This window comes from Glycine max, chromosome 13 (assembly GCF_000004515.6).
Source record: "Glycine max cultivar Williams 82 chromosome 13, Glycine_max_v4.0, whole genome shotgun sequence".
Taxonomy (NCBI): Eukaryota; Viridiplantae; Streptophyta; class Magnoliopsida; order Fabales; family Fabaceae; genus Glycine; species Glycine max.
In genome coordinates, this window is record NC_038249.2 from 17,404,105 (window position 1) to 17,417,683 (window position 13,579).

A 13,579-nucleotide genomic window follows, 5' to 3' on the forward strand; every position below is an offset into this window, starting at 1 on the left:
AAAAAATAGAATTTTAATTTTCATAAATTAGTCAATGCAACATATAGATTTGGCTTCTCTGTTGCTCCTTTTCAAGTTATCCTTGTGCTGTTCATTCAAAACGACGTATAACAGTTGTGTTAATATTTAATTATGATTCAATTTTAAAAATCATGAAAATAATATCGTTTCGAAGGAACAGTACAGGAACAACAGAGAAGACAAGTCATGGAACATATACCCTTGTTTTACTCTCTTTACTTTTAAATGAAACACCTAACCCATGCCATCATATGCATTTTCCTTCTTCCTGTAAAATCACCTCGTGGAAGATGAGTATAAAATACTAGAAAAAACAAATCAAACATGACTATTTTTCAATGGGGAATTAGACAAAAACCTAGAAATCAACTCATGATAGCTAGAAACATAGAAGCATAAACGTACTTAAAAGTGAGAAATACAAAAGATAAAACATAAAATTATACAAACGCGATTGCAATCGAACGAAAACCTAGAAATCAACTCATACGGATTTCTAGGTATTTGTACAAAGGCAGGGTTTGTGTACAAAATCTAGTTCCAATTTTGCCCTTCTTGTCAATTCCAATAAGCCTCATACAGATGGCTAATGTTGCGTCTCAAAATTCCGGTTTTGTCCTTCCTTAAAAATGTCATTCTTGGGATTATTAGGCCTAGGAATACTATTCCATGAACAAGAATTTGTTTGATAATAGTAATTTCAAAAAGAAAAAAAATATGTAATTAGAAAATAAAAGTAAAAAAAGAAATGTGGAGTTTTTTAAGCATATAAAAAAAGTGGTATATGCATTTTGTACATCAGTTTTAAATAATTTAATAACGAATATAATGTTTTTATATATAAAAAAAATCTTCTTGTGAAGTTTTATAATTTCAGTCAATAAATATTTAATATGATCAAGCTATGTCATTCGGATGTTAATTGATGCGAACAGAATGAAAACTAACAGATGAAGTGGCTCCACGACTTTTGTGCTTCGCCGCTTTTTTCACCCTTTCCATCTCTGAAGCATAATTGATGCATGCCATTTTATTTCTAATTGATGGTAGTTACAGCTCACAAATGTGCCAATATTTGAGTTGTTTACTCTATGCATCACTGGGGCTTTAGAAACCGTTTGATAGAGTCGAAAGATGATGGAAAAGAAGTAAAAGGAATGATAAAATTCCAAGAGACCCACACTTTTACTCTTTACTTTCATCTTTTTTTTTTCACTCTACCAAACATACATTTAAGGCTTAGAAAACTGCAAGTTGCACATCTCTATAAGTCACATTATCTCATCTAGAGTACATACGTGATATATATGCGAATACATGTACTCAGCACTATGTTTGGAAGTCTTAAATATTTGATTCGCACTGCCATTAGGCAACGTATAAATAAGTATATGACTTCTTGAGGCACCTGAAAATCCTTGGACTTGGAATGTGCTAGCTTTCCTTTCCCTAAACTAATTTTTATCTTCATCAAAGGATGGAAAGCAAGCAATGCCTTTTGTTTCTAATAGATGCCTTTTGTTCTAATAGATGCCTTTTGTCCTAATTTCATGAATGTGTTTATATCAGTAAGTTAAAAGTTCATATTGCAACAAAGATACGCAAGTCACCAATAGTGTTAACTTTTAGATTGTATAAGTTTTATCAAGAGTTTCTGCACAACAAACATTAAAACAAGCCATCCAAATATGTAATCCATAGGAAAATACTTCATAAAACTGATGGAGTTTGGATACAGGGTTTGTGTACGAAAACAAATGAAATAATAGTAATAATATACTAAAGACAAGTATCTCCCATTTCAAATACAAGCCTGATATTGGAATTTACTGGACTACCAAGTATGATTGAGTTGACTGCTTTTAATCGGCACGAGATTGGCCTGCCCGAGATGAGAGGATGATACCCACAATGAGGCCATACAGAGCAAGAGCTTCAGCGAAAATCAAGATAAGAATCATGCCAACAAACAGCTTCGGTTGCTGGGCATTAGCTCTAACAAAAAGGAATCACCTTACTCAGTGTTCAAGTATTCAGTTAATAATAACATACATATTACATAGATCTACGAAACAAACTATAGTTTTAGCTGAGAAAAGCAAGCAAGCACCCACACACATGCACACAATTTGAAGGTGGAAAATCAAAATGGCAAGGCATTAAAGTACAAAAACAACATGATGAAAAGCCAAAAGGGAAAAAGTTAAGCATCAAATGGACAAATCCCAAGAACCAAATAAGAATTAAGCATCTGAATCCTGAAAACGGTTGTAGAGTTATTTACATCAACATTACATTGTCAAAATTTATATAAAGAGGGAGAAAGAGTGTAGCAGCGGCTGAAAATGTTTGCAAGCGATATTTCTTTTAATCAAAAAACATGAAATAAAGAGTGAATTCCAACCCACTAGTGTTGGCCTAGTGATTGAGACTTGAGAGTTTGCATAATTTGCTTGAGATTGTAAGTTCAAACCTCATTGTCTATTGTAAAAAAAAAGTGCAAACTAAAAATGAGATTCTAAAATAGATAAGTATCTCCACAAGTAGCACATTAAGTTATGAATTTTCCCTTCTAATAATAACCACTGGAGAAAGCGAAAGAAGGTCTTCATTCACACAAACAAGTGATATAACAAAAGTCAATCTAGCTATCCCCTCCCGAATAAATTTATAGTATTTTACCCTTTCCAGTTAAAAAATAGTGGACTAGAAAGAGGCACAATATTTCTAAAAACAAAAAACTCTAACAAAATTAAAAGCAAGCATCTTACAAACAAATTTCATTAGCTCAATCCTTATTAACCACAGGCAACAAGCATAAAACTTTAGTAAGTCCGTAAATTTAAAAAAAAACAACATACATTAAGGCATATTACATTCCAACAACATATAACGAACACTTAAATACACAATATTGGCAGCAGGAATTAAACTGAGCAGCAATTTCCACAAGCAGATATTTTGAAAAAGTCAAAATGCCTATTTAGCCAAGCATTAGTAGTCACTAATTTCCGAGTCACCAAAAGAATGCTTCAGTGCAAACGTGTACACAAATGATTGTACAAAATCCATAATAAATAACAGAACATGTGCAACGCATCTAACCTTAGTGGTGAGGAACAATGCATATTTTTCCCACAAGTAAAATAGCACACTGGTTCTTGAAGTCGAAAACATTTCTCACTCACAATTTAGTCCATGATTTTAATTAAGTTTACAATTCAATACCTAAATTATGCAAACAAGATTCATATTTCATACTCCTTTAGCTAACATTTTTAAGGATCAACAGAAAATGAGTTTGAATAAGAAAAGGACTAAACCATATAATAGCACAAATTAAACAAAATTGCAAGCACAATACATTTTAACACCCTGAACCAATACGAAAGGTCTCCTACAAGTTACCATAAAGATAGCAATGGCTAACAAAAAGAAACATGTGACTTTTACAAGACAACAATCTAATCAATGTCATTACTACCAGTCATGCCAGAAACCAATGTCCAAAACTTAGTTGCAGTTGTATTATTTTCCTACCAGAGTTGGAGATTTCCCTCCATAACAAATGCTGCCTTTCTAATCCAAATTTTTATTACATAAACTAGTGAGGTAATTGGACAACAACATAAAAATACTTATAAGTTTTGAACTATTTTTTTTTTTTTTTGGTTTCCCACATGTATCCTCCTTCAAAGAAAATCCAGCCTGGAGCATGGTTGGGCACTAGCTCCTTAGTCCAACACGTTGTGCAAGACTACCTCCTTCTGCTAGACCCAATCCCCATTATATTATATTGAGTAATTACTTACACTTTCCTTGCTATTTCTAAAGTCTTATTTAGGCTCAATTCAACTTCAAAAGTTAACTCATGAAATGGGTTATCCCCCAATTTATACACACCACTTTGGTTATATCACTAGTCAATATTGGATCTCTAACACATATCTCTCACACCGCCAATGACTCAACATGCAATCTAGACATTTGTAAGTAGTCCAACAACAACACCATATAAAGTGACCCAATAGGCCCAACCACAATAACAGACTCTAATACCATCTTACAATTTGGGTTTGAGCTTAACTCAACCCGAGACTGAGAGTTGTCTCCCCCCTCGCATTGCCATATCACTAATCAATATAAGGATCTCCAAAACTTACTACACCTAACATTCTACAAGTGCCCATAGGCTTGACATGACATGATGATGATGAATTACAATTACCTGACACCAGCATCACCAACAATCCCAATGGCCATTCCAGCAGAGAGGCCAGCTAGGCCACAGGCAAGGCCAGAGGACAAATGAGCATATCCATCAAAGAGATAGTAAGACTTAGCCTTTGGGTTTATCCCAGTGCTGATAATAACCGCAATAATCAACCCGTAAATCCCCAACACTCCCGCCATAACCACCGGCACGATCGACTTCATCACCAGCTCCGGCCTCATCACTCCCATCGACGCCACCCCCACCCCACTCTTCGCCGTTCCATACGCCGCTCCCATACCTACCAATCATAAAATAAAACAGCCACAGAATAAATCATTTTTTAATCTGTAGCAATCGAAGACAGGTACAAAAAGGTTTTTACAATAACTGTTCAACCAACTACGATAGATCTAGACCCTAATATTATTATTATTATTGTTATCGTTATATTGAATAAAATTTTACAAATAAAAAGAGAGTGACGAACAGGAGAAGACGAGGGCCGCAGCGGCACCGAGGAAGCCGAAGAAAGGAGCGGTTTCGTCGCCACTGAAGCCTGCCATGGCTTGATTGATTGATTCCTTTGCTGAGATGATGAAAATCTATGAAATGAAAGTTTCTCTCTGTTTTCTTTCTTGTTGGTGGAAAGAAGAACAACGAATGAATGAATGGAAATGAGATCAGATCAAAGTGAAATGTGGGAATGAATTTCGATTTCGGTAAAAAAGAAAAATTATTATTATTTGGATTGGTCACAGATAGAGACAGATTGCAGTGTGAGAGATCAGATCGTGTTCTTTGATTTTACTATAATACCCTTTTCCTCTACCGTAGTTTTTTTCCCTTTTTGTAATGCAATAATGCAGTTGTTGCTAGGAAGGCTTGGGTATTTGCTAGATGCACCAATATTTTAAGTGAAGCCGGAAAATTATCTTTCACTTCAAATTTTAAAAAGTTCTCCTCTCCCTCTTCATGTCCCAACGTGTTGCCCATTTCTCTTCTTCTTCTCCTCGCGCAGTCGCCATTCGTGCTGTCAATCATCGCCACTGCCATCCATCGTCTTCGTCTTCACCTTCCAGGATTGCACAGGATTGGGGAGATTTCAGATTTATATAAGTCATGCGGATTTGTATGAATTATATAGATTTTCTAATCCGAATAATTTTTTTAATTTATTAATTTAATATTTAATAAAATAATAATTGAATAATTTTTTTCAAATTAAAAATAAATTAATATTTTTGTTGTAAATTTTTTTTAATAAATAAATATTGTTATATGTTTTTTTGTGTTTTTATTTAATTAATTGTATTTTTTTTGAAGTTGGTTTTTGATAAATTATTTAAGAATTTTTTTATTTAAAAGTGAATGTATAAATATTATTGTTATTTATTTATTTATTTTTAAAATATAAGTAATTTAATCATATTTGCTATTTTAAAAAGTTTTTTATAAATTTGCTAAATATGATAAATTTAAAATTTTTATTAGTATACATTTCATAATTTAGTTTAACAAAAAACTCTAAATTTGTAAATTACAATTTTTTTATTCATATATATATATATATATATATATATATATATATATATATATATATATATATATTACACTTATAATGTTAAATATTTATATAAATAGTATTTGGAAGTATAAAATTAAAATTTCTTCATTTGTATAAAAAAGTTTAAAGGTACTGAGATACTAATTTATTAAAAAATAAAATAGTCATTTATTAGAAATAAAAAAAACCAAAATTGTAATTTAAATTTATTAGAATTAGTGATGTGAAGTCTATAAATTTGACAAAAAAAATTCTATACTCATTTATGAATATATAAAAGTAATAAAAAAAAGCTTTTCTAAAATAATATTTTTTTTATTTATGAATTATCAAATAGTAATTGATTGAAGTATCATTTGAACGATGACATCAATTGTCATTACTGTTTAAATGTGCAGATTATGGTTAAAACCAGGGGACTGCGTCAGGCTTCAGGCAGGAATATAAGAAGAGTCTTATGAAGAAAAGTTAGTGGTGATGCGGATGAAACCTCTCAGCGGCGAAGGCCCACAGCATCTGCACGTAGGCAACGGGCAGTTGCACCTGTTGTTAAGGATGTTGAGCATGTGGATCATGCAGCTAATGAGATCCATGAACAACCTCAGGAGGTAGTTGCTGATTATGTAGTTGTTGATGCCCAAGGTTTTCTAAGCGGACCCTATGATACATCAATTTTGATGGACTATGTTCATCATGTGGTAGTCACAGTTTGGAATGGAGAGGTATTTATTTTTTAAAATAAAAAATATTTTCATAACTATTTTTTATTCAAGTTGAAATGATTTAAATTTTTATTTTTAGGAACGTCCTGAGCTGAAGTTGTCCTCCCATGGAAGGAAGATAGAGAAATTTGACAGGCCTGCTCCAGAGATTGAAGGCTTAAAGGCTTAATGGCTGTCATAGGATTAAGTCCTCTGATTGCATGTTCCTTGGAAGCTGATGACAGGGGACTTATATTTGCTTTTGTAGAGAGGTGGTATAAGGAAACTAGTAGTTTTCATCTTTCGGTAGGAGAGGTCACTATCACCCAAGATGATGTGGCATCATTGCTACATCTGCTCATTACAAGCACCTCCATAGCTTTGAGGCTCTTCATGTAGATGAAGTCGTGGACCTATTAGTTGACTTGGTTGAATTCAGTTCAAAAGAAGCAAGAGATGAGACATTGCAATGTCATGGGGCATATGTTCGGCTATCCTGGCTGTGAGACATTTACCATAGCAAATGTGACGTAGGATAGTGGACTATAGCAGCTAAAGCATATCTTTTGCATCTGGTAGGTTGCACACTTTTTGCTAACAAGAATGTCACACTCATGCATGTGGTATTCTTGGATGCATTTTGTAACCTCAGCCAAACTGGAAGTTATGCATGGAGAGATGCTGCACTGGTCCATATGTATGAGAATTTGAATGATGCGTCAAAGAGAAGCGTTAGACAACTTGCAGGACATATCACACTTTTACAGGTATTTATAATTTATTTTAAATTTAATTTTTAGTTTTGTAGTTTGTATTGAGTATTGTTTCAATTTTTTTTTGTTTGTTAAATGTGTGCAGTGTTGCATATACGAGCATTTTTTTTACTGTTGCTTCTTCTATTGCTGCTGAAGATTATGATGAGAGGAAACCACATGCTTGCAGTTGGAAGTCTAGGAAGGCATTACCAATGTCGACGTATCGTAAACAATTGGATAGATTGACGTCTAATGTTGTGTGTTGGATTCTTTATGGTGACCACCGTGCATTCAGAGAACTTGAGTTGATCTCATTATTTTCCAGACATAACAAATGGGGTCCATTTATTGTCATACATTGACCAGAAAGGGTTGTGCAACAGTTTGGTTATGTGCAGATCATTCCTCCACACCCTACTGCCCCATCTTTATTTATAGAGGATATTGATGATAGATGAATTTTGTTTTTTGAATACCTTGCACCAATAGGTTAGATTTGTGTTGCTCCTAGAAAGTGTGCAGCAAACTACATCAAGTGGTTCTGCTTCACATCTCATCCCTTCATGAGTCCAACACAACCAGAGGATCCTCCTAGAAATCCACCTGTGGTGCACGATGATACGTTTATTGAACCAGATCCTCCTTAGCAGCCGATCGTTGCAGCGACTATGGCAGAACCACCTGCTGCTGCATCTGCTGATGTAGACATGCCTCGACATGCTCTTGTATGATATATTTTGAATTGTCACTGTTAGTCATTTTATGTGTCATTCATTAAGTGTTTACTTTTTACCTTGTTGTCAATGTCATAGGAGGCTTGCCAAACAATAGCAGAAAGGTTGGAATGCTTGATCAACCTGAGGGTAGTCACTAAAGGAACAGAAGCATACACTGTGACCAAGGAGTACCTAAGGATTGCTAGAGGTACGACTGCTTAAGGGAATGTATATGTTCGATTGAGACGAAAGCGACATATGCCGGACACATGAAGATTGTTAGGATTTTTTAGGTTTTATATGAATTATGTATGCAATATGACTGAACAATGTTTATCATTTAGTGTTATTTGATAAGGTTTTTATTTATTTTCGTTTATGTAGTATGTGAATATTAAATTAATGACATAATTACATTATTATGTTAAACTTTAAATAACCATAATTAGTCAAATAACCCTAAACCATAATTAGTCCAATATCCCTAAACCCTAATTAGTCAAATGATTATAAACCCTAATTAGTCAAATATCTCTAAACCCTAATTCAATTTAATTAGTCAGCTAATCCTAAATAAAAACACTAAAACATAAATAATTATATATTGTTTGATGTTTTGTTTTTTCTTTTCAAATATTATTGTTTGCACAGTCGACAATTAAGTAAAATAAATAATTATATGAATGTCCAATAAAACACGCGTTAATTATCACATTACATGACAAGCCCATAAGTATGTCAAAACTATGTACATTACAAATATTGGCTTAATAATAACTAAATGTTCAATCTTCTCCTAAATCAATAGTCTGTTTTCAACCTCGTTAAATTTGTATACTGTTGCATTCTCCTAATATATGGTGTAAGCCACTGCTTTGCTTGATAATGACACTGTGTAGATCATAACAAAGCTACTGACGGTAAGGGACAATGGTCTCTTAGAAATAATTGTTACATAGGGACATACACATTCAAATTATCAGAACATATTTTATTACATAAACCCTACACAAATAGGATGATCATGCTTTTACCTAAATAAAATTATTGTCATACACATGATCGATATTGATAACTGCGAAATCTGAGCTAAATTGATAGTCATTTTTTTTTGCCAATAATGATAATAATTTCTTCACTTTATTATTGTATTTAATGAAATAATGAAGAAATTAACACTTGTGCAATTTATTATTAGCAGAAGTCAAAAAAAGAAGAATTGAAGTGCTTTAGAGGAAAATTTATGAAAAAATGTGGAAGAAAAAGCATTGAAGAAGAGTTGGAAGAATTGGACAGTTCGCTCAGCGCGTAATTCAGGCTTAGTGTGCAACTCTCACTTAGCGGATAAAGCCAGGCTCAGCGTGCAATTTCGCTCAGTGTGTAGGTCAGACTTAGCACGAGAAGGCCCACGAGAAAAGCCCAAGGCACGCTTAGCATGAAGTCAACGTGAAAAGTAATACCTTATGCCTATAAAAGGAGTAGGAAGCAGAAGAAAAAGATACACCGAGTCTCAAAGCTCTCCAGTAAAGAAATCCAAAGTCTGAGCCTCTCCCTTAGGAGAAACCCTCTTTTCTTAGTCATTCCCCATTTTCTTGCTATTAGTCATCCAACCCCTTCTTCCATTAGCCCCTGAAGTATAAAGCCTCTCATGGCTATAAGAGGCTAAACCCATTTTGTTGGGAGCCTCAAGCCAAACTCTTGTAATGTAATTTTTTCCTATTATCTATTTAATGCAATTATGTTTCTATTATTCTTCTCTATGTTTTTTTGTGTTATGGCCTAATCACCCATATAATGTTTAGAGGGTAATGCATTGAAAAATAGTTATTTTTTAAAGAACTAGGGAATGGTATCTAAATAAATTCATTGTTAGAAATAGATTGACATATATTTTGTCCAAGAATTTTTGCATCTCTTATCTTAATGTGATTTGTTATTTTATCTCTGCAAAGAAAGTTGGGGAAAAAAGATAAATAAACTAGGCCATTTGTGCGGGAAACCAAAGACAGGGTAATTCAGTAGATGCGGGTGGAAACAAGAATTTCATTAATTAGAGAAAATCTTCTACACTACATTATAAGTAGTTTTGGCATGCTAGACCCCAACATCATCACATTTTGATTTCATCTTTTTACATTAAATTGTTCTTTATTTTTCTTATTATCTTTCTCTTTGCCTTACTCTAAATTTCACACTTCTAATTCCTTATCTCTTATTCTATTTCTTCTTATTGCTTAATAATTGGGTATGCATTACTTAAGTACAACCAAAGTCCATGTGGATTCGACACTTGGACTTCCATTTTAATCTTTACTACTTGTGATAAAATTGGTACACTTGCCAATAAGTTAACAAATATAATGAGATGTACAAAATAATCTCTTGTTGGTTGACTTCTAAGAGAAAAAAAAAACATCATGCTTTGTTAGAGAGAAAGAGAAACAAGGATGACATTATACTTTGATGCAATCACATCTCCCATGTCGGTTATATTCATCAGTTTATCCATGGTAACCTGCATGTAACAATTTAGTTACATTTATTTAAAGCAAATTTAATCCATCAAAACATAACAAAAAACTTATATACCATGGATAATCCATCAACAAGTAAGGACCGCTTTAATTCCTCAAATTTGTCTATGCCACCAAGCAGGTTGATATACTTATCAGACCATTTTGCAAGTTCTTTAAGAAAATGGTTGCGAATCAAAGACCATGAATCTTCACCCATACCTAATAAGGCAGCAATTGCACGATACCCACAATTACCATCAACTTTGACATTGACAATGTTTTCAATGGAATCATGAATGCATGGATGAAATTGATCCAACATTGGCATGGTCCTTCTTGGTTTTGCTTGCTCAGATGATGATGCACTACGTTTGACTAAAGAATTACTATTTTACACAGAATGTAATGCATCAACATACTTCCAGTAAGAAGGATCACGCTTTGTTGACCTTTGATGTTTGGTCATCGATTTCTTCTGATCACCTTTTGTTTTGACATTTTCTAGAAGAGCACACATAGAGTTTAGATCAGAGTAGACAATTTCCTAAAGTTTACTTTGTAGAGTAACTTTGCCACAAACATCAAACTCTTCAAACCGCTTGGATATGATTTCCATCTCTTTGGTTATGATGACTTTGGGCTCAAATAACCCTTGGTCTGAAAAACTTAGCCTCCGCCAAAACAAATGGATTACGCTAAAGGGTATGCTACCAACAACATATCTAGCTAACTCACAAGCACAAGGAAGACCGTGAGTAGTTCTCATTACACGTCCATAATAAGAACTGTCAATACCAGCATAACTTACATGCTCAAACTCAGCAACAATTTGGTTTAAAGCATACCTTGATACCATACCAAGTAATTTCATGTATAAGGTAATTTTAAAAACATGTCCAACCACATGTGTAATTGTCTCAAAGGATGCCTTAATTTTGGTGTGTTACAGCGTGATCATGTTGTTCATAGCTTCCAAACATCACATAGGTCTCCAAGGCTATTTTGTAGTAGTTTCTTTAAGGCCTAATGAGCAAACTTAATCCTGTATATAAAATACACAAACAAGTAAAGAAAGACAATTATTTTTATCCATTAAATCCTAAACCCTAACAACAACAAATATTTACAACTTTCATACCTGATAGTTATTGTGTTTCCTAAATGCATCACCTTATTCGTCTAGGCTTTAACAACTCTTTCTTTATGGGGAATCAACCATGTTTGCTTGACATTGTCAACAAACATTGGTCATGGTGAGCAAACAATTTCAAACTTCATAAGACATTCATCGAACTGTTGCTCAGAAGGACAATCCACCAAACTCCCTCAGGCTTCCATGACATAATCAAATGCATTTTTTTTTTACCAACCATGGTTTTAGATTTTTCCTTCAGATTTTTATCAATGTGAAACTGACACAACAAGTTGGTAAACTTAGGGAAAACAGTGCATTCATCAATGTTAGATCTATGTCGGTAACAATAACTCCAGGGAATGCATCACGTCTAAGAAAACAACATTATTTAGACGTTCTCCCTCCAAATAGGTTAAAACAACAGAAAATGTCATTCATGTTGGTGTCACACAAACAATGTCAAGTAACGATAAAACATTGAAAAAAAATTCAATGACAAACAAATGACCCCTAATCACAGCATACATATACTATCACACAATTTTTTAATTTTTTACTGCATTTAATAATATAATACATTAAAATTGATAACCATATATATATATATATATATATTAAATTTAGAGTTTGATAAACTAATATATTACACAATATAATTATTCTTTTACTTCCATAAAGTAGTCAACTTAATAATATTTACATAAATATTATAAATGTTTAAATACTCATGGAGTATTAGCTACCAAAAAAATTATTAACTCTTTTAGGGACTTACATTTTACTCCTTGCTACAAAAATAAAATATGCATAAGTAATTACCCACAAATTAGTTATAAACACTAACTTTTTTATTACAAATTATATTGCGATAAATTACTTACAAATGTGTTTCTAATATTTTTGTACTTAATTGCAATTCATAAAATTATAAGCACTAAAAAACCAAGTTTAAAATAAAACAACTCGAATAAATTAAAAGTCTAAATTATTTTAAAATAAATACCACTTCTAAACTATAAAAACTAAAAGTTACGAATGAATGATGAAACTATACCTATTTAATTTTTTTAAAATAACAATACTAATTATATTTAAATAAACAATAAAACAAATTTATAAAAAAGTTAAAAAAAATAACTTACAGACTGGTAATCCGTAAGAAACTTACGGATTGACAATCCGTATGTTTCTTACGGATTGACAATCCTTAAGTATCATACGGATTGACAATTCATAAGATTCTTACGGATTATCAATCCATAAGTTTTATACGCAAAAAACAAACTAGATTGAATAGAAGTTGCAGTACTTTACCTCCGACGTTAACAACCACACCAGCCACCACCACAACCACCACTTGCCGACAAACCACCGTAACAATTGCACCTCGATCAAAATGGACACAACAACAAAGGACCTCTCCTCTCACCAGAATGAATGAATGTGAAGAAAGCAATAGAATGAATAACTTGAAGAAAGAAAAAGAAGTAACCAAGGATTTTCTAGAATTTCAAAAAAATATTGGGTACACAAGCAAAATACTAAGTGCACAAAGCAAAAGCCGAAGGCTTTGCCCTTTTCTTTTACCCTGGGCTAAGTTATGTGTGAACTTCATTATCATCCCCATTGACCAAAGTGGAAAATAAAATAAAAAATCATATTTTTCTCTTTTTTTTATAGATGTTGAAGATAAAACTAATTTTTTTTATTAAAGGGCAAATATGTGTTATATTTGAATATGTTTAATATGAATAATTTTTTTAATAACAGTATTCTGTTCTTTGTGTCCTTTTAACATTGTTACAAACTAATTTTAAATTTCTATTATTCAGTTTTGGGATTTAATAGGATGAAACGAAAAATTATAATTGAGCTACAATCTATAAAAAATTAAATTAACCGTGTATTATAATTAAATTTTTACATAAGAAAAGAATATAATTTTGAATTAAAAA

At 32.6% G+C, this 13,579-nt stretch overlaps 1 protein-coding gene across 1 annotated transcript; it reads right to left on the reverse strand.

The window, feature by feature from the left end:
- Positions 1 to 1,708: 1,708 nt before the first annotated feature.
- On the reverse strand, positions 1,709 to 5,054 carry LOC100777816 (V-type proton ATPase 16 kDa proteolipid subunit). The gene is made up of 3 exons (XM_003543031.5): positions 4,725 to 5,054; positions 4,250 to 4,535; positions 1,709 to 2,016 (listed from the first exon to the last, which is right to left on the reverse strand). Exons 1-3 carry the CDS (start codon positions 4,798 to 4,800, stop codon positions 1,884 to 1,886), a joined length of 495 nt encoding a protein of 164 aa, XP_003543079.1. The 5' UTR covers positions 4,801 to 5,054; the 3' UTR covers positions 1,709 to 1,883.
- Between the last annotated feature and the right edge of the window lie 8,525 nt (positions 5,055 to 13,579).